The sequence below is a fragment of the Puma concolor genome, chromosome D1 (genome assembly GCF_028749965.1).
Source record: "Puma concolor isolate L17-30 chromosome D1, mPumCon1.1.hap2, whole genome shotgun sequence".
NCBI lineage: Eukaryota > Metazoa > Chordata > Mammalia > Carnivora > Felidae > Puma > Puma concolor.
The window spans coordinates 5,101,961-5,128,736 of record NC_141676.1 but is presented as its reverse complement, the minus strand read 5'-3'; the positions used below and the strand labels follow the sequence as shown (position 1 = coordinate 5,128,736).

Below are 26,776 nucleotides of genomic sequence, written 5' to 3'. Positions count from 1 at the left end.
GCGGCGCCGCCGAGGCCGGGGCGGGGCGGGGCGGGGCCACAGGCCGGGGCGGGGCGGGGCCACAGGCCGGGGCGGGGCGGGGCCACGGGCCGGGCGGGGCGGGGCCACAGGCCGGGGCGGGGCGGGGCGGGGCGGGGCGGGGCGGGGCCACTGGCCGAGGCCAAATCCGGGCTAAGGCTCTGAGGCTGAAAGGAGGCTGGGCAGGGGCAGTGCGAGACTGTATGACCCTCCCGAGGGTTCCACGGAGAGGCGCTGCTCGGGAAAGCGGGTCGCGCGGAGCCGGCTGTCTGGAAGCCCTGCCCCGGATTGTGAGCCGGTGCCTAGGGGCCAAGGGGCCACGAAGGGCCTTAGACGGTGCGGGAGGAAGCATAAGACCTGCGTCCTGGAGATGTGGAGCCTCCCATGTAAGAGAGCCCTTTCCTTCCTCAGGGTCTTCGTACTTCCTGTTCCACATAACTGAAAAGCTCTTTTCCCTGCCCCGAACGAAGCTGTTTTCCTTCCATCCTTGTGGCTCCAGCAAAAACGCCCTTCCTCAGAAGTTTCCCTGACTTTACCTAAGAAGCCTTCTGGCTTTTATAATAATTTGTCACCCGCTAAATGAGATCATCTGGGCTCTATCGACAGTGCCCTGCACACAGTGAGAACCCAGTAAATGTCAGTGGTTATTATTCTGTGTAATTTGCCTGTAAGGTCATTGTTTGTCTCTCCCTACGTTGGATCCTCAAGGTCAAGTACCAGTGCCTAGTATGTAGCAGGAGCTCAACAAATATTGTTGGCTGAGTGAGTGAATGAAGCGAACTCCTGGCATCCCAGCCAGAGCCTGGCACTGTCTAAGCTCTGGACATCAGAGAGGTAGCTGTCCCTGTTAGGCAGGAGTTTCTCCTGGTCAATCCCGACACTCCTGGTGAGGTCAGGGAGGCCCCGAGTTTATCCTCCCGGATCTTCAAAGTCTCGGAGGCCCCAGCAAGAAGGAACTTGCACTCCTGGGTCTTGGCACATGTTGGTCCTCACCCCAGCCTCACTCATGCTCACATGTACACAAGTTCGTGACTTTCCCCATCTCTCCCCTGCCCTCCCTGACGCTCTTCCAACCCTTCCCCTGACTGTCTTCTTCTGAGCACCCCACCTCCTTACATTGTAGCTCTCGCCAGCTTAATTGGAGGTATACATTTAGAGGTCTTCTCTACTGGACTGGGCCACCACTGAATCCTGTCTCTCCTTGTGACTCTAACTTTGTGCCACACACCATGCTAGGTGTGAGGAATGAACAGTGACCACAACGAACCACCCAGGGAGAGCCCTCTGAGAACCTCTCAACCACAAGATACAGGGGTGAACAGGAGCCTTCTTTGTCAGAAAGGAGCGAAAGGGCGCTTCAGGCAAGGGGAATTCTGAAGTCAAAACCCCAGAGGTGGAAATGAACTTAGTGTGGTGTAGCGACAGAGGGAAGACCAGACTGACCAGAGACCAAGAGGCAAGGGGAAGGGAAATGGAATAGAGTGAGAGAGGCAGGCTGGGGCAAGACGGTGTAGGTCTTACAGGCCCTGGAGGGTGGGGGTGTCTATTCTTAGTACAGAAGCAGTCACAGGAGGTGGGGTTGGATTTAGGCCTAGAAGAGGGGCAGGAAGCCCAGTGAGGAGGCCGGAGCAGGTGTCAGCACCAGGCAGGAGGTGGTGGGACTTGGATGAGACTTAGCGGGGCACAGTGGAAGGACTCAGGGTATACTTCGGAGACAGACACGCCAGGTAGTCAACAGGACCAGGCCGCATGACAGCATGAGGATACACGGGGGCGGGGGCAGGCAAGGGAAGAGAGGAATCAAGGATGACTCCCAAGTGTTTGGAAGAAGGAGGAACCACAGTTGGGATGGGTAGGTGGGAGGGGAGCAGGTTGGACGGGCTGGGTGGTGGGGGTGGGGTGGGGAGCAGGAGCTCCGTGTGGGATGCTTTAAGTTTGCAATACCCATTAGTCATCTGGGAGAGATGCCATGTGACGGTGTCGCCTGTGGGTCCGCCAGCTGGGCAGAGATGGGGTTCCGCTTCTCCTTCACCCCCAGCATCCCAGCTGGAGGTTGCCATGGTCCGGGCCCCGGGCAAAGGCTTAAGAGAAAGAATGACTGGGGTGCCTGGGTGGCTCAGTCAGTCAAGCATCTGACTCTTGATTTTCAGCTCAAGTCATGAGATTGAGTACCACATCGGTCTCTGCACTGACAGCACGGAGCCTGCTTGGGATTCTCACTCTGTCCCTCTGTCTGTCTGTCTGTCTGTCTCTCTCTCAAAATAAATAAATAAATATTTAAAAAAAAAAAAGAAATTAAAAAAAGGACGAAAAGAACAAATTTACAATCAACCTTCCCTCAACCACTAGAGGGCAGCATCACCCCCCAAACCTGCCTCCCCAGGGCCAGGACGCACCTCAACCTCTTCCCACCCAGGGCTCCAGAAGCTGCTTTCTGGGGTTCCAGGATCTAGCGAGGGCTGCCCTGGAGGCTGGCTTTCTCTCAAAGGACCCCGGCTTCAGGCCTGCTGGGGATGTGGGTTGGGCCTGAGCAGGGGTAGCGTAGGGTTTTCAGCCGGGGAGGAGAAGGTAGGGCCACCTCCTGGAGCAGGTGGCTGGCCTTTCAGAACCCACAGGGATTCTAGTCTGACAAGTTCATCAGAAAGAACTGATGTATGTATGTATTTTTAAAAGTAACTTCTACGTCCACCACGGGGCTTGAACATACAACCCGGAGATTAAGAGTGGCAGGGTGCCTGTGTGGCTCAGTCGGTTAAGCATCTGACTTCAGCTCCGGTTGTGACCTCACGATTTGTGAGTTCAAGCCCCGCATCCAGCTCTCTTCTGTCAGCATGGAGCCCACTTTGGATCCTCTGTCCTCCTCTCTCTGTGCCTCCCCCACTGCTCTCTCTCTCAAAAATAAACATTAAAAAAGGGGGGCTGCAACTGAGCCATGTAGCTGCCCCCTCAGGAAGAATTTTTAAAATCGGGGCTGGGGGCACCCGGGTGGCTCAGTCAGTTGAGCATCCAACTCTTGATTTTGGCTCAGGTCATGATCTCACAGTTCATGAGCCGAGCCCCACATCAGGCTCACTGCTGTCAGCACAGAATCCACTTCAGATCCTCTGCCCCCCCTCACTCTGCCCCTCCCCCCCTCAAAAAATAAACACTAAAGTAAACCTAAACTAAACTAAACTAAAATAGGGACTGTTCCAGAAAACCCAGGCCAGTGTGTGGCTGTAGTCAGTCCTGGAGAGTTGAAGAGTCGGGTGGGGTAGGAGGGGAGGCCAGAGACCTCCTGTGAGGCATCCTTGTGTGCCTCTGGCCCTGTTCTGCCCCCAAACTCTATATGCCACGTTGGGCTGAGGAGCTCATTCATTCAGTCCCTCATTCATTGATCGAACAGACTATGCCCTTCTGTGTCAGGTCCTGTGGTGGGCCCTGGGGCAAAAGATGAACTAGGAGCATCAGTTACACTTGGAGACTGTATATACGTTGTTTTTTCTTTTTCCGTCAGCATATCCAACATCAGGATGCCTTTTCCAACTGATACAAACATTTAATAAAGCTTCACCCTCCCACCCCCTTCAAAAACTTGATACATTTTGCAATTGATGATGTTTTCAAATCAAGGAAATAGGTGCTAAGAACACAATTGGAGATGTACACAGTTTGGGGTCAGGGAGGCTGGAGGAGGTGGGTCTTTTCTTAAAAGGATGCGCAGGAGTCAGCCAGGGAAGAAGGCCCACAGAGCGCTTCTGGACACGGGAAAGAACAATGGCACAGAGGTGAGAACGGGTGGGTGGGCAGATGCAGAGAATGGTGGCAGTACAGGCAGGAGAGGGGAGCAGGGTCCAGTCATCCCCGTTCCTTGACTTAAGGAACTTGCTCACCTGATCTGCTTTGAGAAGGCGGGGGGGGGGGGGGTTGCCTAGAGCACCCAACCCCCATCTGCCACTCTCAGCAGATCCCAAAGTCCTTAGTAACTCCATCAGGTCTAGCTTTGGGAGAGGCGTCTCTGGTCAGGGCCTGCATCAGGGTAGCAGCCATGGGGATCCTGAGAAGGGGACAAGTTTAAGAAGATTCTCAGGCCAGGGGCACCTGGGTGGCTCAGTCGGTTAAGCGTCCGACTTCGGCTCAGGTCATGATCTCACGGTTCTTGAGTTCAAGCCCCGCGTCGGGCTCTGTGCCGACAGCTCAGAGCCTGGAGCCTGCTTTGGATTCTGTGTCTCCCTCTCTCTCTGCTCCTCCCCCACTCATGCTCTGTCTCTCTCTCAAAAATAAATAAATATTAAAAAAATTAAAAAAAGAAGAAGAAGAAGAAGAAGATGATGATTCTCAGGCCAGACAAGAGAGTGTGGCGAGAGATTCGGCCAGGGGACGAGGAAGTTGTTGAGGATGATACCTGGAGTTCTGACTTGGGGATCTGGGTGGATGGTAGTGTTGCCCACTGAGAAGGGACCGTGCTATTCCTGATGTGCTCTGGTGCTGATCTCAGACGGTAGCCTGAGAAATGCACAGAGAGGGGCTGAGGGGGCTCTGCTTTGCCAGAGGGTTCTGGTTACTGGCCTGAGGTTCATAAACTGGCATGAGGCAGGCTTGAGTCCCATGTGCCCGGGGACTAGGAAGGGATCTTGTCACCTTGGAAAACAGAGAGAGGCTCTATAGAGATAGAGGGCGCTGCTTTGAGACACATGGACCTTCCTTCCCCACCCTGAGTGTTCTCCGTACAGTGAATTTCCCTTACCAGGAACCACTGAGACTCCTGTGTCCTCCTAGGCTGAGAGAGGTTTGATCCCACGTTGTAGAATCATGATGATTCCATTAGATTCCATAGATGGGATGGGGTGCAGGCAAAGCACAAGCTGGTCCAGGAAGGGTGGAGGTTGGTGCAGGGTCCTTTATCCTCAGTGGAAATCCTTGGTCAAGAGTTGGGTCTAGAACAGAAGGGGTGGGGACTGGAGCTGGCGTAGACCTGGAGCCTGACTGCAGTTGTCAAGTCCCAAGTTCATGGTGACCTGTTAAGTGTTCTAGGTCTAGATTGGGTCCCTGGTTGCATTGGATGTCCTGGTCCTGGGTCCATGTTGAGAGTGAGTTGTTGTTGTTACTTTGTTTTGTTTGTTTGTTTGTTTTGAAAGAGAGAGAGAGAGAACAGAGGGAAAGGGAGAGAGAGAATCTTAAGCAGGCTCCACACCCAGCTCAGAGCCCCATGCGGGACTCAGTCTCACAACCGTAAGATCATGACCTGAGCCGAAATCAAGAGTAGGACGCTTAACCCACTGAGCCACCCAGGCACTCCCATGTTCAGAGTTCTTGATATTGGGTCTGGGTCTGGGGTTCGAATCAAGGTTGGAGTTAGTAACCAGGATGGGACCAGTGTTTGAGATCATGGTCCTAAAACTATATCTGGGGTCCTGTGGGGGGTCTGGGGTCAGTGTCAAGGTCTGGGTGTGGAGAGAGCCACAGGGCTGTGATCTCGGGTCACAGAGTCTAATGCAGTGGTCTAAGGCAGTGGTCCGAGGTCCAGTCCTGGGGTCCTATTTGGAGGCCGGGCTCAGGAATGTCGTCCAGGACTAATATCAGGTCAGACACTTCCACCAAGATCCAGAAGTCAGCGGTTACGTCCAGCGTCTGAGGTCCAAGTCCTCGAGATCATGTTCTGAAGTGCCAGTCTGGCGTGAGGGCCACGGTCTGTTGTGGATTCTGAGGTCCGAGTTAGGATCCGAGCTGTGGTCAAGGTGTGGGTCCGGGGTCTTCTTCGGTCCCGGGTCCCGCGGCGAGTTCCAGGTCTGGGGTCAAGGGCCACGGCCCAGGCCCGGGGCGGGGTCAGGGTCGGGTCTGGGAAGGGGTCCGCGCGGCCAAGGGGGGTCAGGCTCGGGCCAGCCCGCGCGGCCTCCAGGGGGCGCCGCCGCCCGCCCGCCCGCCCGCCCGCCCGGCCCCTCGCGGGCTCGCTGGCGCTGTGCGCGGCAGGCGGGGCCGGAGGCGGCGGCGGCTCCGGGGCGCGGGCGGCGGCGGTGGTGGCGGCGGCGGCGGCGGCGGCGGCGGCCCGACTGCAGTCCCGGCGGGAGCGGAGCGAGCCGGGGCCGGGCCCGAGCCGGCGCCATGGGGCGGCGCCGCCTGTGAGCCGCGGCGAGCGGAGCCGCGGGCGCCGAGCGGGGCCAGGCGGGCGGCGGCGCCCGAGGCCGACGGAGCGGCCGGGCCGGGGCCGAGCGCGCCGAGCGGAGCGGAGCCGAGCCGAGCGGCGGGAGAGGCCGCCGCCGCCGCCAAGATGGCGGACCTGGAGGCGGTGCTGGCCGATGTGAGCTACCTGATGGCCATGGAGAAGAGCAAGGCCACGCCGGCCGCGCGCGCCAGCAAGAAGATCCTGCTGCCCGAACCCAGGTGAGGCGGCCGCCGGCCGGGCCCGCTCCCCGAACCCGGAGCCCGCGGCCCCAGACCACCCCGCCGCTGGCCCCTGACCCCCCCCACCCCCCAGTGCCCCGTGCCCCGGCCACCGCTCGGGGCTCGGCCACCCCGACCCGACCCCTCGGCCCCAGGCCCAGTGCACCTGAACCCGGGGCTTCCCGGCCCCGCCGGCTCCCCGGGCCGCGCAGTGCCCCCTGCCCCACTGCCTCCCTTCCCTTCGTACACGCCGCCTGCCCTCGCCCCCGGCGGCCCCGCGCTCCTGCCTTCTCCCACAGGGGCCCCGTGCTGCCCTTCATGCCCCTCCCGGCAGCCCCTGGTCCCCGTGGGGTCCCCTCCTCTACCTGCCACCGGCCACCTGGCCTGACTACATCCCCCATCCCTTAGCTTTCCCGACTCCCGGCACCCCGCCTTGGGGTTGCAGCACCCCCACTCCTAGCCCCCTCTCTCTGGTCGACACTTGCGTGAGGTTTTGCGGGAGGCAGCAAGTCTTCCTGGTCTTCCCCCACCCATCTGGAGGGTCCCTGGCTTGGGGTAGGGTTTAAGAGTGCTTTGGGGGCCGCGGTGGTGGTGGGGGGGAGCAGGGTGTGGCGCGCGTGCCCCAGCCCAGCGGGGGAGACACCCACTGCCCCTCTCCCCTCCGATGCCTCCTCTGGCGGCCCTGCGTGTGGTGTCCCGTGGCTGCTGTTTGCCAGAGGATATCCCGGCACCTCTGCAGCAGCTGGACCACGGCTGCCACCTCTCCGTGAGACTATTGATGTCACTGCACCCGGTATCAAAGTTGAAACTGTTCAGGATGTAGGCACGTTCTCTTCAGGATATGGACCGTTGCTGAGGTTTGGCCAGCATTTTATGGCTTCTAGAGTATTTTCCCATTGTGTGAGCCGCACTGCAACCTGTCAGCAGGTAGGACAGGTGCAGTTTTGTCTCCACCGAACGGGTGGGGAAGCGGAAGCCCCGGAGGTGAGCGGCTCGCCCTGTGTCACAGGTAGTCCGGGCTGGCGCCTCGCCACCAGATCAGGGCTTCTGGCTTCCACGTCCACGTCACGTCTACTACTCAGGCCTGAGCCGGGGCCTGGCTGTTCTGCATCTGCGACAGCTGTGTGCCCACCATGATTGCTCATGCCCGAGAGCTGGCATGCTGGAAGCCTGGCTGGCCTGGGAACCTGGGCCTGTCCTAGCTGTCATGTGACTTTGGGCAAGTCCCTTCCCCTCCGCTTCTGGGCCTCGGTTTTCTCATCTGTGAAATGTGGGTAGCGTGAAATAAGGGTCGTGACCCCATGGCGTCCTAAGCCTTTGAAGCAGAGCGCAAAGCTGTGGGGAGTGCCTTGGCTCCATCTCCAGCACCCTTCTCTGTGCCCTGTTCACTGGGTTTCGGATTGACTGAACACCAGGCCTGGGAGAGGAAAATTGGTCTGCATTTTGAAAAGGCCGTTAGGGCCCGTTTTTTTCTAAGACATTTGCAATCAGATTTCTCAAAACAGGAACCAGGCTGACTGTCAGCTGGGGGCTGTCCAGGGAGCAGCGACAGTTAGAACAAAAATGAGTTCAGAAATGACAAAGCCACGAGGGAGGAAACGGGGGGGAGTCAGCCTCTGGGGCTCACAACGGCTCTCCTTGGTGGCTGCGGCCTCGAGACCCTCCTGCAGGTTGGGGCTCTGCAATGTGTCAGGCAGAACCTTTTCTGGAACTCTCTGTGTTTGGGTAATCTCTCCCCAGAATGCATTGCTCCCGATGGGGCCCCGCCTTGGGTTGGCCCTGCAGGTGTTAGAACCCTGAGAAACGGGGTGTTCTTCTTTTCCTGTCCCCTTTACCATCTGTGGTAGTGACGATGCTGATAGGAACGACGGTGGGAATTATAACAATTTATTATTTATTATGACATCTGTCATCTCAGTTGATCCGAAAACCAACCTGTGAAGTTGGCACGGCCATGCCTCACGTGTAGCAGTTGCTCAAGAAATATCAGGGCCGGGTGATGTCTGGAACCGGGCTGTGAGTTTTAGGGGAACAGCAGGAGACCACGACCCAGGCGTCATGGCTTCTCGTAGGGGGTCGCCATCCAGCAGCACAGCGTTGGACAGATGCACCACTGCTGTGAGATGGATAGAGGCTCTCGCAGTGCCCGTCGGTGACCTGAGGCCAGGCCTCTCCTAACGGAGGACATGCCAGCCTTTGCTTTTATGCTTCGCACACGTGGTGGGTCGGATGCCTCCTGCCCTGGAAGGTCACGATGACTGTGTCTTACATTTGCCTAGCGCTTCCCAGTTTGCAAGCTAGCTTTTACTCCAGCTGATTCTTTCCACAACTGTGGGAAAGCAGGGCCCCGAAGGTGGTATTCTCCCGTTTAGTATTTGAAGCAACTGAGGCCCAGGAAGGGGAGGAGACTTAGTCCCAGAGGCAAGCTGGAATTTGAACTCAGGTCTCCGGACCCCCTGCTGTGCTTCATTTCCTCCACACAACGCTGTACCCCTGCTGCTCTCCCCTCTGGCACCCCTCGTCTGGGTCGCCGTGGTCTGGGGGTTGGCCTGGAAGCGGCAGGGCACAAGGCCCGGCCCCTGCCCCGTCATCTGGGACAGAATGGAGCCGTTCTGACAAAGCTAGTAGGCGGAGGAGGCAGCTCCTGCCTGGGGTCACGTCTTCCCCTCACCCACAGGGTCAGGGTCAGGAAGAATGGCCGTGGTTCGTCCATGACGAGATGCCATTTGGAGACGTTCCCACCTTGGGGTGGTCCGTCTTGGCAGCCTGCCTGCAGCTGGTGCCCAGGTTGTGGCTTGGCCAGGAGCTGGGGCTGGCATCAGCTCTGACTTGTCAGGGCTAGGAACAGGAGCTGTTGGGCAGGCACAGTGCCACTTTGAGTTGGCACAGGGTCCTCCCCTTCTGTCACCCTATAGAATCTGAGGGAACAGACCCATTTCTCGACCTCCTCATGGAAGGAGGCAGTGTTGTGTAGCTGGGAGACAGGAGACCCGGCTTGTGATCCTGCTGCGATCCCAGCATGTCCCTTTTCCTGACTGCACCTGTCTCCGTTTCCCCTTCAGTAAAGCCAGGGCCCGCCCCCCAGGGATGACCTCGCAGTGCTCCTTCAGCCCTCGGGCCTGTGGTCTGTGCTTCTCCCCGATGGAGCTGCTCTCCCTCCACCAGCAGCGGTCCTGTAATTACTGTCATTTGCTTAATATGACCGCGGAGGCCGGGTGTAATTAATCTCTGGGCTCCTGGCTCAGGAGCCTCGCTCAGGCGGTCCCAGGAGATGCCCCTGCCCTCCCTGGTGACAGTGGCAGCCCCAGCAGCACATTGTCGGAGCCGCGTGCCTCTTGCAGCCTCCCATTTTCTCAGCTCTTTCCTGGTCCCTCCCCCACCATGGATTTCCTCCTTCCTGCCCTTTTCTGGCTTCCCTGTCTCCCAGACCGGGCCACTCTTCCTCTGCTTCTTCGTTCCTGTTAACTCTCTGCCTCCAGGACTTCCTGCCCACGATTTGTATGGGGGGGGGGGGGGGCGGGGAAGGGGTGCAGGGGAAGGTTTCCTCCCTTCCTCCTCCACTTCTCCATCACCAGCAAAACGCTGTTTATTTCCAGCCTTTGTCCCTCACCCAGAACTTTCTACCCCAGCGGTAGCTCTCCTCCTCACTCCCACACCCCGCCAAACAAGGTGATCTTTTCAGCAGTCATTCCCTCTGGGCCTTTGAAGCCCCTCCTTTGCTCAGGAGTGGGTCTCTGGGACGTCTGTTCCCATCTGCGCTCCTCTCCAGGCCATGGGGTTTCACATTTTTGCCATTAAGTTGCTTGCCCGCCCTCCCGCTGTTCCCTCAGTAAGTGGATTTGAAGGGAGCATGAGCATTATGGGTTGGAATCTGTGCAGGGGAATCTGGGCTCTGTCAAACCAGGAATAACGTGTCCTATTAATGCACGATCAATCCCTAGTAGTAAATTCCCGGTGACGTCAGGTGTAGGCACTCTGCAGCGGCGCTTCCTCCCCGCCCCGGGCACCCAGGGGCTGCGCGCGCACGGCTGGTGCTTCCAGGATATTCTGCTCCTGCCTCGGAGCAAACAGCCAACGCCAGGAGCACGTGAGAGTCTTTGAGGATCACACAGCCTCCCTCACACCTGCCCCTTCCTCCTGTGGCCCCAAGGGGCCACTGTGCTCTGTTGGTCACATAAGACAGAGAGTTGTGCTCAAGTTATCACTGATCTGTTTCAAGTAAGAGATACTGAAAATGACGTGTTTGGCTGCAGCTTTTTTCTAAATAACATTCGTTCTCTGCATCTCTGCTGCCTCGAAGGGTAGCATCTGTGTTGGCAGAGGAGCAGGGTTTCAGAAGCGAGTCTTCTGGTGTAAAAGCGTTAGCAGCTCTGTCTCTGAGCGGGGCATTCTCTGACTCTGGAGGCCACCCAGGTCGGGGTGGACAGCCCCTTCCTGGGAACCACGGGCCACGGGGCCCCGGAACTTTGTTCTTGGTGCGTTTTAACATAATGGCAGTAAATTGCAGGGTGTGGTACTCAGGTCATGTTAGCATAGAAGCCGTGACATGTGACAAGGCCGCCAGAGAGCACCCCCCCCCGCACATCCCGCAAGGAGCCACGTCGTGGCCACCGCACTGACTGTTGGGAGCCTGGGTGGCTTGGGCGTTTGCGTGGGGGCGGGGGGGGGGTGCTTGTGTGCGTGCCACCTAGTGCGTGTCTCTTTCTCTTCCCTGGGCTTGGCCTTTCCGGGTGGCCTTCAGGGTTGGTCTTTCCCACTTGGTATGCAGCCCTGTTCTCGAGCTGAGGACACTGAGCCCCAGGGCAAGTCATTGAGAAATATTAATAAGAAGCCCCAGGGGACTTCCTCCTCCTGCTGCCACCTCAGTGCCAGGTTTCCTGGAAATGCCACGGAGGAGCCGCTGCCACAGCCACGGCCTCTGCTCCGCTGGCTCGTTCACTGTCCTCTCCCAGAGCGTGGCTATTCAAGGCGTGGCCGTGCCAGACCCACCAGGCCCTGCCGCCCCCGTGCCATCCTGCACCGTCCTGGGCTTTCGCAACTCTGGCATCCCGGTGACACCCTGGCCTGCCAGGTGCCAGCCGAAGCTGCCCGTAGCCCGCCGGGCTCCCAGGAGAGATGCTACCCGCTGCCCACAGCACTGGCAGTGGACGGAGGGGGAGGCAGCCAGGGTACAAGTCCGGGTCCTCTGCAGAGGTTGCAGGGGAAGGCCCCTGCCTGGCGAGTCGCCTTTTCTCGGGGAGAGTTGGACATTTTCTGGCTGCTGTCTCCATGTGGGATGCTGGGCAGGCCACTCAGCTTCTAGCCTAGATTTCCTCACCATCAAAACAAAACAAGCGTGTTTGCCCCCAGCCCTTGCTAGTCCACACAAGCTGCCGTCTGTGACCCTGTGTGGGAGTCGTCTGTGAGGGCCAGGATCAGCCTCTGTGCCACAGAGCAAGGGACCTTGCCTTTCTTCTGAACCATGTGGTTCCAGAAGGCACCGGAAGTTCTCCCCCACAGCCCTCAACCCCTTCCTGCCTGCCTGCCGTCCTGTCACCCCTACCCACACTCCGGGCTGCGGGGGAGGATGCGCTCTCCCCCTCAGTGTCAGGCTTGGCCTGCTCCTGGGAGCAGCTGGGGCCAAAGCGAACAGCCCTGGCCGTAGGCAGCAGGGCCCGGCAGCTCCCTGCCAGACAGGGCAGGCCCTCCTGCCACAGGGCCCTTGCTGCTTCGTCAGGGGCTGGTATCAGGTTCTGTCCCCGCCCGCCACCCCCCACCCCTGGGTCCTCAGGCTGATGAGCATGAGTGTGTGAGGCTGGTCTGTGAGCCACTCACCTGGCCCCAGCCCTGGTCAGAGCTCGCCAGTCAGGAGGCCTGGAAGCAGGCGGCACCCTCTGAGGATGTGGGAGGGTGTGGGGCAAAGACCCAAACGAGACCAAATAGCTTATGATCATGTTCTAGAAGAGGTGCAGTCTGGGGGATCCCAGCGGGAGGGCTGCCTCCAGGAGGGGAGCGCTCACAGCAAGGCTAGCATCTTAGGACAATTCTGCTGTGTCGTCTCAGGCTCTCCATTTTTTTATTTTATGTGTTCATTTTATTTTTTTTAGAAATTTTTAAAAGTTTATTTGGAGAGAGAGAGCGTGTGTGCGCACACACACACACACTCACACGCATGAGGTGGGGAGGGGCAGAGAGAGAGAGAAGAGAGAGTCGCAAGCAGGCTCTGCACTGACAGTGCAGAGCTGGACTCGGGCCTCAATCTCACGAACCGTGAGATCATGACCTGAAACCAAACCGAGAGTCTGTTGCTTCACCGACCGAGCCACCCAGGCACCCCCTCAGGCTTTTCAACCGGCCAGCGCGGTGGTGACAGTTCAGAAATTTGTTGACATCGTCATTTCACAAGTGGGCCAACTGGACGGTTAAAGTCTGTGACTTGGCCTGGCCTCCTCCACGGAGGGGACTTGGGGAGAGCTGTTTGGAACTCAGGCGTGGGTGTCCCCCTGACCGCAAGAGCCAAGGCAGCCAGGGGCCCTTCCCCAGAGAGACTGAGCGCCTGAGGGTCCTTCTGGCGGGGGGGATGCAGGCATCTGGCTCTCCTGACAGCCCAGAGTTGATCAGGGAGCCACGTGCTCCTGTATATCGGACTTGTTGGCCTGGGTGGGGGCAGAAATGCTGCTCTGGGCTCGTCGCCACCCTAGACTCTGCCAGTATCAGGGAGCGGGTGTTGCAGATGAAGGTGACCCAGCCCAGGAGGCCACCGCTGCTGCCCGTGCCAGCCTGTATTTGCCACCCGGCGGGAATGTGCCCCATAACACGTTTTTCTAAACTACCGGCTCCCTTGGCCACCAGCCCCATGAGAACAGACAGGAAACCCTAACGCTGTCGCTTTGGGGGCCTTCCATTCAAGGCTTTGCTCAGTCCAATCTTGTGTTTGGATGGGGGGGGCGGTTGTTTATTTTATTTAGAAAACTTTTTTTTTTTCTTTTTAAGGAAGAAAGTGAAGTGCTGTGGGCTGGGAAGAGAGGCGTCCCATGCAGCTCCAGAGGGGAGGCGGGGTCTGGCCACCGGTGCCCCACTTTCTGCTCTCTCCTGGGCTCACCCCACAGCAGAGCCGCCGGGAAGGGAGAAGGCTGGGCTGCAGGCTGGCTCCCTCGTCCACGGGCCCTCGGGGAGAGGGCATTTCCCTGGAGGGTCCGGTTCCCAGCCGTTCTGGGGGTCACCGGGTCCTGTGATGGGAAGCGGGGGGTGTTCCCATCACGCTGCCTTCCCTAAGCTGGTGTCAGCCACGCTGATTCCCAGGAAGCCAGTTTGGGGCTCAGGGGGGCTTCCCATCTGGATCTGAAGCATCTGGACATCATCCCGCTTGACTGCACCTGACCTCCATCTGACCACTTACCTCCGTGGGGGATTGACATTTTGTGATTCCCCCGCCCCCCACTTTATTACCTTGTCCATCCCCTTCCATAGACCAAAATGTCCCCAAACACAGGATTTGGGTGCAGACATGGCGTGCCAAGAGCTGAGCCAAGGGGTGGTGAGGATCCAGCCTTCCTGTTCCACCTTACAGGTGAAATCCAGGCACTTGGCCCTTACAGAGCCCCAGGTTCCGAGCCCCTAACTCCTGGCTGCCTGGTCTCAAGACCCTGCCGGCCCTTCGCTGCCTTGCACTGGGCCCTGGCTGCTATGCTGCACCCCAGCACGCCCCTGGCCTGCCCTCCTGTCCTCCAAAAAGGAGGTCCTAAGCTCTTCCTCACAGGAAATGAGGGGCTCTGGTCTCTGGGCTGCAGGGCCCAGGGCAGGTGTCTCTAGTTTCTGCCGTGTGTGAGCACAGAGCAGGCCTTGGAATCAGGCCTCGCCTCCCGAGTGCCTGTGAGTCTCTGTGGGTCCCCTGGGGCTGGGGAGATGTGTTCTTGATGGTGGCTGGTGGAAGTGAGCTGGCATGTGACAGTCAGGAGGGGAGACGGTGCCGGCCTGGGTGAGGACCACATCCTGGCCTCAGAGCCCCTGTCCACTGCAGACAGCATCCTTGCTTTCCTGAGGGAACCAGCTCTGAAGTGGCCACCATTTTGGCGTGGGGCCACCAAGCCACTGGCCCTCAGCTGGGAGCTCCGCTCTCGTTGGTTGGAGTCGCAGGATAGGGACACGGGAGGGCTGTCCTGGTCATCAGCACCCTTCTTGCTGTTGGAGGAGGTCACGGCATCTTCCAGCCTTCTAGGGTGGGGAAGCAGAGGAGGGAGTCATTTAGATAGCTCTAAATTCTCCTGTTATCTTGCGTGGCCTTTCCTTGTGTGGCTCAAACTCGAGCGGAAGCCTGGGGGGAGTGGAGCCTGGGCTTCCGCTCAGACCGTCTCAGAAGGAGAGTGCTGAGCAGAAAAGGGCAGGAGTCCCCCCGCCTCCGAGCATAGGCCCAGCGGCTGGGCAGCGTCCGTGGGCCACACTGGCCCTGCCTGGAACGTTCTCACCTCAGACACCTCTCTCGTGGGCCAGACCATTGCAGGCCTGGGCTGCCATCCCGCTGGCCTGGTCAACTCCTCTGCCTGCCCGATGGCCCGAGCCTGCTCGCACCCAGCCCTGTTTCTTTCCCTTCTTACTGGCCGTCCCTCTAGTGTCTCACTACCAGGGCTTCCTCCCGTGGGGCCTCCAGCAGACTCTGCCTTCCCTGGACTGAGCTTCCCAAGCGTCCCTAGCCGAGCTCCCTCCTGCCTGGGATAGCCTCTTGCTCACCTTGGCCGGGTCTTCCCCTGCTTGTCCCCACATCCACCCACCTGCCCTGGGCTTTGCCACCTGTTGACATCCTGTTTGCACTGAGGAACCCAGTGAAGTTCCTCCTCCACACAGCCTCTCGTGATGGCCCAGAACACTCTTCCCTTCCTGAGTGGGTCCTGTCAGGCTTTGTCACACACTGTGTCATGTCTTAGAGCCACGCATGCAGAACTTGCGCCCTGGGAGGGCCTGCCTGGAGGTCAGGGGTACGTGGTACCTTCCAGTAGAAAACGTGCAACAGGCCCTGGTGACCCACGCTGGGCTCCAAGAGGGATGCAGGGCCACAGAGCCCAGACTTTCTGATTCTGGTCCTCACCAGCTGCGACGTCTTGTGTCGGTGGCCTGCCGGTGGCCCCACATATCCTAAGGGCCTTGTGAGCATTGCCTGGGCTCAGGTGTGACTGCGCAGCTTGGTCCCTGGTACAGGCAGCTAAGAGTGTTCCTCGGGAGCCTGAGCCAGTGGAGGCGTGACAGGCAGGCCGGCAGGGCTGGTGTACAGGTGACCCAGGAGCGGGGAGGAGGGGACGGCAAGGTCTGTCTCGGGCACAAAGGATAGCCCCGTGTCGCTTGCCCAGACAGCCCTTGGCGTTGAAGGTGAGCTTTCCGGGTGGGGACCGTTGGGTTGGGCTTTCCACGGTCACAACGGCCAGCCTTTCCCTTGCTGCCCTCCCAAGCAACCCAGGGACAGAGGGGCATGTTTTTAATTCAGATGTTAGGAACACAGGAGCCGGGGCTTGGTTTTTGTTTCGTCTTGTTATTACTGTGTAAAAAAACCTGAGATATAATTCACATAACATAAAATTCATCATTTTATTTTATTTTATTTTTTATTTATTTATTTATTTTTTTAATTTTTTTTTTTTCAACGTTTATTTATTTTTGGGACAGAGAGAGACAGAGCATGAACGGGGGAGGGGCAGAGAGAGAGGGAGACACAGAATCGGAAGCAGGCTCCAGGCTCTGAGCCATCAGCCCAGAGCCCGACGCGGGGCTCGAACTCACGGACCGCGAGATCGTGACCTGGCTGAAGTCGGCCGCTTAACCGACTGCGCCACCCAGGCGCCCCTAAAATTCATCATTTTAAAGAGTGCGGCCCAGTGGGTTTTAGTACAACTCTCACCCTACCTAATTGGGCAGCTCTCACCCTAATTCCAGAACATTTCCATCACCCCCAAGAAGAAACCCCCTACCTGTTGGCAGTCACTCCTCTTCTGTGCCCCAGCCCCTGGCACCCACTAATCTGCTCTCTGTCTCTGTACATTTGCCTGTTCTGGACATGTGACGTAAGTGGCATCATAGACCTGGGGGCCTTTTGTGACTCTCTTTTTTCGTTTCGCTGCGTGCTAGTGTTCATCCGTGTCGTAGCATTTCTGTATATCATTGCTTTGTCCCACCTTACGGCCGAGCAGTATTCCGTGGTAAGGATAGGCCCCATTTTGGTTACCCATCATCTGCTGATGGTGAGGCCCGGCTTTTGAGGTTTGGCCAGGTTCCCGAAGCCAGCATGAGGCCGTACTGGGACCGGACTTCTGAGCAGCCACCTGCTGGCCTCCCTAGCTTTTGGGGACAGAGCCCAGGTGGGCAGGCCCAGGCTGGTAGTTTGCCTTCTTGGAGGGAACAGTGACATTCTGGATCCCGGGGGGGAAGAGGCAAGGCCAGCAGGCCTGGCAGGAGCCCCGGGGGCTCCGGCTCACTGAGGGCACCCCCCCACCCCCGCTGTCTTTCAGCATCCGAAGCGTCATGCAGAAGTACCTGGAAGACCGGGGCGAGGTGACCTTTGAGAAGATCTTCTCCCAGAAGCTGGGTGAGTACGAGGTCTGCCAGCCCCAAGGACTTCCTGCCACCGTCCAGCTGCCCCGGGCCTGAGGCGAGGGGGCAGGAGGACCCCGAGGCCGCTCTCCTGCCCCCACCCCAGCCGGCTGGCCTCTGTTCCCTCCCTGGAGGTCTGGCCTCCCATCTGATGGGGCAGGGTTGTGACCAGCACCCCGCGTCCCCCGGGGTGGTGACCCACTGTGCCTCCCAGCCCCTGGCGGTCAGCCCTGGGAGCCCCGTGAAGGGGGTGGGGGCCCAGCAGTCTTCCAGGGCGGCCGGGGAAGTTCCTCCTTTGGGTTTTTGTTTTTGAGAGTTGCAGCTTCCCCTTGGCGCAGGCACAGCTGCTGCGGGCCGTTGGTAGAGCTGACAGGAAGGGGCGGGGCCCTTCCTGTGGCGCCTGCCGAGCTGTGGTCTCCCACCCCCACCCCCATGGGCCCTCTTTGAGAGCAACCTGCTTCAGTGGCCCCTCGAGCCCCCTCCTCCAGTGCCCTTGTTTTACAGTGCCGCTGCTGCAGCACTGGCCCACGGGGCAAGGTTGGGTTGGGGTGGTTCCCGGGAAGCAGGCTTCAGGCACACACAGCTCTGGTTCGGCCTTCCCGAGAGGAGAGCAGGATCTCGGCTCTGAAGTGGGAGTGGCCTGGCCCGGCCTGGCAGGACCAGGCATTGGAAGTCAGTGTTGGGGAGCCAGTGCGTCAAAAAGCACAGTTTGGGTCGGCCCCCTGCCTGTGCCGTGTGACCTTGGGCACGTGGCTTCACCTCTCTGAGCCTGTTGGTGTCCTCACCTAGGAATTAGGACTCAGAAGCCTTGCTGCCCAGGACTGTTGGAGGGCCAGATGAGTTGGCCTCAGTGAAAGCCCCTTGCCCACTGGGAAACCCAGGTCACGAGTGACTCAAAGGCCAGGCCGCCTTTACCAGAAGTGACAGCTGTGTGCTCTGCCGGAGGTGTCCGGGCAGTGCCCCCAAAGAGGCACGGAAGCTATCCAGTGCGAGGCTGGTCACCCATGTCAGGCTGGAGGGAATGGGGACTGCCCTTACTTCCCCCTTGCTCTCCAGGGCTGCTCTGGGGCCGGGCCTCGGGCCCCCATTCCCTGGATGGGGTGAGGCCTGGGAGCCCTTCCCATAGCTTGTCCTGCCTCTTACTTTCCCCAGTGGCCTCGTGCCCTTCGAGGCCCCACCCCCTGGCCTGTCTTTCCCAGCGCCCACCAGCGGGTAGTAGAGCCGAACCTTCTATTCGGCCCACCTGACAGGCCTCCGCCGGTGTGTTTCTGCAACTGTTCCTCAGGGCTGCTGTGAGAATCGGCCAGATACGGCGGGGGCACAATATGGGGCATCCAGGGAGAGGGACGTGGGCCCCTTGGGAGGCTGCCCTCCTCCTGCCCGCCATGCTCTGGCCTGACCCAGGTGGATCTGCCCCCACACAGCCCGCCCAGTGGGGTGCGGTGCAGGCCCTAGACGGCAGGGAGAGGGCGGGGAGCCGGAGTCAGCCTCTGCTTCGCCAGAGCGCCCGGAGCACCCATCACATTCCAGCTGACATCTGGGGTTCTGGGAGACGGGCACCCCTCAACCTGAAACTGAGAATCTTCAGCTGGTGACAGCTTTTGGGGCCGCCTCGTCCTGTCCCTGCCTGGGGCAGAGACCACCTCTGCTGCCTCCTTGGCCAGTTCTGACCAGGGAGCCCCAAGCCCACGCCGCCCGCCCTGATGGGAAGGCCAGAGAGGGGCGTGGCCCCGTGTGACCCAACACACTTGCTTTCAGGGTACCTGCTCTTCCGAGACTTCTGCCTGAAACACCTAGAGGAGGCCAAGCCGTTGGTGGAGTTCTATGAGGAGGTGAGGCCCCCGCTGCCTGCAGAGAGGGGAGAAGGTTGGGCTGCTTTCATTCAGTCTCTAAGATGCCTGCCATTGGTGCCTCTGTGTCACCTGTGGGGATCTTGTCCTCTAGATCAAGAAATACGAGAAGCTGGAGACAGAGGAGGAGCGCTTGGCTCGCAGCCGGGAGGTCTTCGACACCTACATCATGAAGGAGCTGCTGGCCTGCTCACACGTGAGTGCTGCGGCCAGCCCGTCCCTAGGTCTAGACCCCAGCGCCGGCCCAGAGCGGCCTGGGGTGTGGGCAGGGATGCAGGGGCCCTGCAGAGGATTCACAGCCACCTCTGTCTTCTGCAGCCCTTCTCGAAAAGTGCCACTGAGCACGTCCAGGGCCACCTGGTGAAGAAGCAGGTTCCTCCGGATCTCTTCCAGGTGCGTGCTGGGCTTATCCCCGCTGCCTCCCTGCCCAGCCAGGGGCACCCTGGGACCGTTGAGGTCACGGAGCCTGGCCGGCTCCCAGTCTGGCTCAGTCACCAACCTCCAGCTTCTCCCCTTAGCCGTACATTGAAGAGATTTGTCAGAACCTCCGAGGGGATGTGTTCCAGAAATTCATCGAGAGGTGAGAGCAGAGCATGTGCGGGAGGGGCAGGGGAGGAAGAGGCAGCTCTGAGAAGGGGTGTGGATGGTGTGGAGGAGAGAATCCAGGCAGGCGGGTGCCTGGGCCCCGCCAACAGCCCCATGCAGGGCCTCCTGAGAAGTGGGACAGGCTCCTAGCCGCCACCTCCTCCACAGTCCCACCCTGTCCTTCTTAGTGCCAGGCATCTCCGAGCCCCAGGGGATTCTCCGGGGTGTGAAGGACCACCTAAGTGTCATTCCTTCTCATGGACTGTTGAGCACCTTGCCGGGCCCATCTATGCTGAGAAGCATCAGGGTGGCGCAAAAGGACACACCGTCTTCTTCTGTGGCCCCCGTGGCCAGAGCTGGCCTGGTGGGTGGGAGTTGCAGGCAGATTTCAGCTTGATGTGAGCAACAGCTTTCTCGGGGTCCCAGCTGCCAGGCAACGGAGGGGGAGTTTCACAGGGGTGAGTGCTGCGTCACTAGAGGCGTACAAGCAGGGATGAGATGAGCATTGTCAGGGATACAGTGGGAGGAAGTCCAGGTCAGACCGGAGGTCCTCTTTTCTAAGCTTATCTGAAACCCACTGGGGCCAGCGCTACTCCTGGGAGTCCAGGAGAGGACATCTGAGGTTCGGGACCCCAGACAATGGCAGTGGTGTGGGGTAGGCTCGTACCCAGCATCATTTTGCCCACTTTCTGAAGTTCATCTGAGCCCTGGTTCTTCTCTTACAGCGATAAATTCACACGATTTTGCCAGTGGAAGAATGTGGAGCTCAACATCCATGTGAGTGGGCCGGGTGGGCATGGAAGACTGCTCCCTCCCTTCCACCCTTCCCAGGGAGCTGGGCACCGAAGCTCGGCCAGGGCTGGGCGGGTCGGGGGAGCCTGCCCTTCAGCCCCCAGGGCGGTGGCTGTGGGCTCGGTGCCAGGATCCCAGTGAGGGTGGCTCAGGGCAGGTAAGTGCGTGGCGAGGGTGGTCCCGGGCCTGGGACTGGCCCCCCCCCCCCCCCCCCCCCCCCGCTGCCTGGGTGTCTCTGCCCTGGGTGCTCTGACCCTGCTTGTTGCCGCCCCACAGCTGACCATGAACGACTTCAGCGTGCACCGCATCATCGGACGAGGGGGCTTCGGCGAGGTCTATGGGTGCCGGAAGGCCGACACGGGCAAGATGTGAGCACCAGCTCAGCCAGTGTCAAGTGGGATGCCTGAGGGAGGGGAGGGCCCCCTGGGGGTGTGCATGGAAAAGCCGTGAGGGGATCGGGGCCCCCAGGTCCTACGTGGGCAGGTCTCTGCAGAGGCTACTGTCTCCCCCCTTTCTGTGTTGGTGCTGCCGCCCCCCACAGGCCCCCAGAGGCGCCGCCTCACCAGTACTCTCTCCTGCCTTCTGTCTTGCTTCGTCTCAGTGTCCAGTTCTCACCGCAAGAGCCCTGAGGACTTGCCCCCCCCCCCGCCCCCCATGGACCCCCCGCTCCAGACACAGCCCTGGGCTCTGCGCTGAAGGTGCATGTGGACTGACTGACCAGCCAGCGCCCACCCCCCCCTCCCCACCAGGTATGCCATGAAGTGTCTGGATAAGAAGCGCATCAAGATGAAGCAGGGGGAGACCCTGGCCCTGAACGAGCGCATCATGCTGTCCCTCGTCAGCACTGGGGTGAGCCAGGAGGGCCCGGGCAGGTCACTGCAGCAGCCTCAGGTCCCAGAACCGTGCGCGGCCTCTGCTGACCTGGCCTCCCATGCCCTCCCAGGACTGCCCGTTCATCGTGTGCATGTCGTACGCATTCCACACGCCGGACAAGCTCAGCTTCATCCTTGATCTCATGAACGGTGAGTGCGCGGCCCGGCCCCCGGTGGGCCGCGGGGCTGGGCGCTGGGACGGGCAGCTGAGCGCCACCCTGCGGGGCTGCCTCCCTCAGGCGGGGACCTGCACTACCACCTGTCCCAGCACGGGGTTTTCTCCGAGGCCGACATGCGCTTCTACGCGGCCGAGATCATCCTGGGCCTGGAGCACATGCACAACCGCTTCGTTGTCTATCGGGACCTGAAGGTGAGGCTCTAACCGCCCCTCCCCTCCACGCCACTGGCCCGCCCAGCCCAGAGCAGTGGCGTCTGGGACGGAGTCGGCTGGCTGCTCCCTTCTTCACCGGCCCCCCTACCCAGCCATTTTCTGGACTCCGGTTGTAACTGGGGAAAGGAGGGGAAGACCCCACCCGGGGCCTTGTCCCTGGACACCCACAACACTCCAGGGTGAGGACAGTGACCTAGCTGGCATCTTGCCTGGCCAGGCCCTGTCCTGAGTCACCCTTGAGGCTGCTCACTGGGCTTCCCCCACAGCCAGCCAACATCCTTCTGGACGAGCACGGTCACGTGCGCATCTCAGACCTCGGCCTGGCCTGCGACTTCTCCAAGAAGAAGCCCCACGCCAGCGTGTGAGTGCCCGGCCCCCCACTCTCCCTTCCCGCACCCTCCGCCAGACCCTCTCATGGCCTCCTTGCTCCCACAGGGGCACCCACGGGTACATGGCCCCTGAGGTCCTGCAGAAGGGCGTGGCCTACGATAGCAGCGCTGACTGGTTCTCCCTGGGCTGCATGCTTTTCAAGTTGCTGCGGGGGTGAGTGGGCCCTCCCCGGCCGGCGGGCGGGACGGGACAGGGAAGAGCTCATCCCTAGTCCAGGTAGGTGTCTAGGGGAGGGGGGCTACAGCTGCCTGGGTGTTAGGGCGGCACCATCCCTGGCTTTGGATGAGGATCGTTGTCGCTCCCTGCCTCGGTTTCCCCATTCCTATCCTCTGACCTTGTGCTTCTTGCCCAGGCACAGCCCCTTTCGGCAGCACAAGACCAAAGATAAGCACGAGATTGACCGCATGACATTGACAATGGTGAGTGTCGGGAGGCTGGGTGGAGTCCATGGGGGGCGGTCACCGTGGGGATGGGGTCTCCTGTGCGTGTCAGGGTCAGGGATTCTTGGTTCTCACCAAATAACAACACACTTGGGCCACTCATCCTTACTCTGGCCTCCTGCCCCAGAGGCTTCCCATCCCTGTGTTGTCAGAACAAATGTGCCCGCTGGGGGCAAATGAGGAAGCTGGGCCCTGTCTTTCCCTGTGCCGGGGGCCAGGTCCCATCCTCGGACCCTGCCAGTGTCCACTCCTCCCCGCAGGCTGTGGAGCTGCCCGACTCCTTCTCCCCCGAGCTCCGTTCCTTGCTGGAGGGGCTGCTGCAGAGGGATGTCAACCGGAGACTGGGCTGCCTGGGTCGAGGGTGAGTGCCCGGGACCAGGGCCAACTGTCCCAGGCCCTCCCTCCCTGCCAGGCCCTGGGTATTTGGACATGCTGCTAGGCTAGCCTGAGGATGAGGGCTGTGTCCCGTCACTGGAGCCCCCTCCTGGTGCCAGCCTCTTTTGAGGGGTTCACAGTTTGGGAGATGGCCAGCCCCATCCAGTGTTCTCAGGGGACGGGGCTGCCTGGCGCACAGCTGCCGGAGCTGCTGGGGGACCGGCTTCCAGAAGGGCCCCTGTAACAAACGTGGCGATGATAATGATGATGGCAACAGCTTTTTGTGTTTATTAAGCATTTACTAAGTTGTTGGGCACGATGTCGCAAGACTTACAAATGTGAAAACTCCCAACGGCCCTATGATGTGGGAACCGTTCTCCCCATTTTAGAGATGAGGAAACAGGCTGAGGTTTAAGGAACCTTCCCGGGGTGGCAGAGCCAGAGAACGGCGGCAGCAGGAGTTAGCCTGGGCCACCTGCTCCGGCGCCCAGGCTTCGCCCCCGCCTGATGACCCACATCTCCCCACAGGGCCCAGGAGGTAAAGGAGAGCCCCTTCTTCCGCTCCTTGGACTGGCAGATGGTCTTCTTGCAGAAGGTACCAGCCTGGGGCAGGGCCAGGCGGGCGCCCTGTAGCCCCTGCCTGGTGCTGATGCCCAGCCTGTGCTCTGCTGCAGTACCCTCCCCCGCTGATCCCCCCTCGAGGGGAGGTGAACGCTGCTGACGCCTTCGACATTGGCTCCTTTGACGAGGAGGACACAAAAGGAATCAAGGTACCGGGCCTGCCCTGGCCTCTCACATGAGCCCTGATCCTGGCCTGCAGGGCTCTGTCAGCCGCTGGGCCTCAGGCTCCTCCTCCCCAAACGTGCCTGGGAGGGTGGGGGGCCGTGTGAGACCAGACCCCCTCCTGCCTGGGAGCCCTGGGGCTGGGCAGGCCTGTGGCTGATGGATGGATGTCCCTGCCCTGTCTACTCGCTGAAGTTGCTGGACAGTGACCAGGAACTCTACCGCAACTTCCCCCTCACCATCTCGGAGCGGTGGCAGCAGGAGGTGGCCGAGACGGTCTTCGACACCATCAATGCCGAGACTGACCGGCTGGAGGCCCGCAAGAAAACCAAAAACAAGCAGTTGGGCCACGAGGAAGGTGAGGGTTCGTAGCTGCCGTGGGCACCCACTGGGCAGTTTGGAGATGAGAAATCGGCTCAGGTTTCGGAAAGCCACCGAGGTCACTGGGAGGCCGAAGCAAGGATCCGGCCCCGGGCGGGCCTGGCTGAGCGCGCCTCTCACTCTCTCGCGGCAGACTATGCCCTGGGCAAGGACTGCATCATGCATGGCTACATGTCCAAGATGGGCAACCCCTTCCTGACGCAGTGGCAGAGGCGGTACTTCTACTTGTTTCCCAACCGGCTGGAGTGGCGGGGCGAGGGCGAGGCCCCGGTAAGGAGCGGGCTGGTGCCCGCGGGTGCCGGAGGCGGGGTGAGTGCCCGGGGCCGCCAGCCCGCGCCGCGTCCTCACCGCCCCTTCCCGCCCCTCCCGCCCGCCCTGCAGCAGAGCCTGCTGACCATGGAGGAGATCCAGTCTGTGGAGGAGACGCAGATCAAGGAGCGGAAGTGCCTCCTTCTCAAGATCCGCGGCGGCAAACAGTTTGTGCTGCAGTGCGACGTGAGTGGGGCCAGGGGCCGGCGGCGGGTGGGGCGGGCTGAGAAGGGAGCCTCGGGCACCCAGGCCCCCCCCCCCCTCCTCCCCGTCTGACGGCCCCGGGTGCCCGCAGAGCGACCCTGAGCTGGTGCAGTGGAAGAAGGAGCTTCGTGACGCGTACCGCGAGGCCCAGCAGCTGGTGCAGCGCGTGCCCAAGATGAAGAACAAGCCGCGCTCGCCCGTGGTGGAGCTGAGCAAGGTGCCGCTGGTCCAGCGCGGCAGTGCCAACGGCCTCTGACCCGCCCGCCTTTTATAAACCTCTAATTTATTTTGTCGAATTTTTATTATTTGTTTTCCCGCAAAGCGGAAAAGGTTTTATTTTGTAATTATTGTGATTTCCTGTGGCCCCAGCCTGGCCCAGCCCCCAGGGGGGGCCCGCTTGCCTTGGCTCCTGCTGCCACCGACCCAGCCACTGTCCGGCCGCCCTCAGCCCCGACCCTCCAGGGGCCTCCCCTCCCAGTGTCTTCCTGTGGGTGGGAGCAGGGGGCGGGGGGGAGCGGCAGCCCCTGCAGCCCTCCTGGCCCTTCTCCAGGGACGATGCCGCACCGCGTTGTGTCCCCTCAGGCTCTGTGCCCACAGCACAGCGGGGTGGCCCAGCGTCCCCCACCCCAGGGGAGGCCGCAGCACAGGGATACTACTTGAATTTTCCCACCGAAGCCCCTCCTGTGACAGGGGCACAGTCCTGCACTGTCCTGTCCTCCAGCCAGTCGGTGGAGGAGGGGCCCATTATCTCCCTGACCCCAGGGCCCGGCCACAGTGACTCGAGCTCTTGTGCCCCTGCCCAGGAAGAGCCCCTGTATCACTGGCCGCCTCCATTCCCACATTCCCTGGACACTGAGGGACTCTGGCATTGGCAGCAGGTGCGGCTGCCCTCCCTGCGGTCCCCCCTCCCTCCCCCGCCGAGCATCCGGGCTCAGGGACCACAGAAAGGCAGCTGTGGGTTGTGTCACACTGGCCTAGCCTGGCCCTGAGGTCCCCCGCCCCCCCTGGGCTGGGCGAGGCCTCATCTGCCTGGGACCATAGGTGACCAGCCTTGATGGGCCGGGCAGCACAGTGAGAGGGGCCAGGCGGGGCCAGCCCTCGCCACCCTGGGCTGGTCAGTGTGCCCCCCCCTCCTCCCCGGGCTGTCCAGCCCCATAGCCCCACGTCCCGTCAGTGCCACTGCCCACAGGGCGCCACCCCGCCCGCCGCATGCCCCCTTGTGCCAGTCGCGCTGCCGTGTGTGGTGTCGCGCCCCCTCCCCCTGGGGCTGGGTTGGTGCACCCTCCCTTCCCATCTACTCCCGGGGGCGCTCCTTTGCCGATTTTTGAATGTGATTTTAAAGAGTGGAAAATGAGACTATGCGTTTTTATAAAAAATGGTGCCTGACTTGACCGTGTCCGATTCTTTTGTGCCCAGTGACCATTTTCAGCCACCGCTGGGCTAGGGCCTGAGGAGAGAGGGTATTGGTGGTGCCAGGTCCCCTCTGCTGCCACAGCGGGCATCAGGGCCAGCCTGCCTTGGCCCAATCCCTCCCCAGGGTAGGGCGGGGGGCTCCACGCCTCCTCTCCCGCCCCACCGGCTCCTCCTCCCACACAAGGGGAAGCAGGAAGAGGGGCTTGGTGTCACATTTGGACCGATCGGCCAAGCACCTCAGCTCGCCAGGCATTGTGCTGAGGACACCCTTCGGGTAGTCAGGCACCTCTGCCCTTGGGGTCACGCAGTAGCCTCTGGGCCCTTGGACCGCTCTGGCTTTGGCCTGCCCTCTTGCCCTGCTGTGCAGCCCCCCAGTAGGGGTTCCTGCGGCCTGAGGGATCCCCCAGCACTTGGTCTCTACCCGGAGGCTCTGCTCAACCTCATTTTCCCCACATACTTGCCCTACAGGCCCACGTGGTGATGCTGGTTGCCGCCCCTTCTGTGCTGGACTCTGCTGGGCAGGGCTGAGGGGCCCACAGCCAGAGCACAGCACGGCAGGTGGAGAAGGAAGGCTGCTGGGGGTAGAGGCTGAGACTTGGGAGGGAAAGGCCTTTGAGCTAGGCCTGCAGCACTGGGGTGGGGCGTTGGGGAGGATGTTCCTGATGGAGGAAACGGCCAGGCAGTCAGGAGTGCCTCGGGTTGGTAGGAGCACTGTGGGAAGGAGCCAGCCCGGGAGGCCCTGACCGCTAGGCTAATCCTGGCCCAGAGCCCAGCGTGCACTTAGTGATGACGTTGGAAATGGATGTGGGGTCTGAACTTGGCTAGGCTCTGGGAAGTCCCTTGAAGGCTCTGGACAAGCTGCACGATGAGGGCCGGCTGTAGAACAAGTCACTGATTTCCCAGCACGTGATGCATGGAGGGAGGCAAAGGATAGGAGGCAGGGAGGCCAGATGGGAAGAACATTGCCCACCAGGAATGGGCTGCACCTGGGGACAAGAGAGAGGTAGGAGTCTGAAAGGGCACACAGGGAGGTCTGGGGCATGCTCAGCCTTACAACAG

At 60.7% G+C, this 26,776-nt stretch overlaps 1 protein-coding gene and 1 long non-coding RNA gene across 3 annotated transcripts; one reads left to right on the top strand and one right to left on the bottom strand.

Annotated features, from left to right (window-relative positions):
- Positions 1-6,014: 6,014 nt before the first annotated feature.
- On the top strand, positions 6,015-25,690 carry GRK2 (G protein-coupled receptor kinase 2). 2 transcript variants are annotated; one of them, XM_086676791.1, is made up of 21 exons: positions 6,015-6,378; positions 16,851-16,927; positions 18,691-18,764; positions 18,877-18,978; positions 19,101-19,175; positions 19,301-19,362; positions 20,093-20,144; positions 20,436-20,527; positions 20,909-21,008; positions 21,103-21,181; positions 21,271-21,401; positions 21,689-21,783; positions 21,858-21,965; positions 22,165-22,231; positions 22,513-22,613; positions 23,156-23,222; positions 23,302-23,397; positions 23,606-23,768; positions 23,925-24,061; positions 24,176-24,286; positions 24,396-25,690. In XM_086676791.1, the coding sequence occupies exons 1-21, from the start codon at positions 6,266-6,268 to the stop codon at positions 24,558-24,560; spliced, it is 2,067 nt and encodes a 688-aa protein (XP_086532917.1). In that variant the 5' UTR covers positions 6,015-6,265; the 3' UTR covers positions 24,561-25,690. The 2 variants fall into 2 exon arrangements, with proteins under 2 accessions (XP_086532917.1, XP_086532916.1); XM_086676790.1 differs by having other exon boundaries at positions 6,016-6,378; positions 24,173-24,286.
- On the bottom strand, positions 12,408-17,280 carry LOC147576350 (uncharacterized). Its single transcript, XR_015240698.1, has 2 exons — positions 16,314-17,280; positions 12,408-14,571 (listed from the first exon to the last, which is right to left on the bottom strand). It is a non-coding gene; the product is annotated as an uncharacterized LOC147576350 (long non-coding RNA).
- Positions 25,691-26,776: the final 1,086 nt, after the last annotated feature.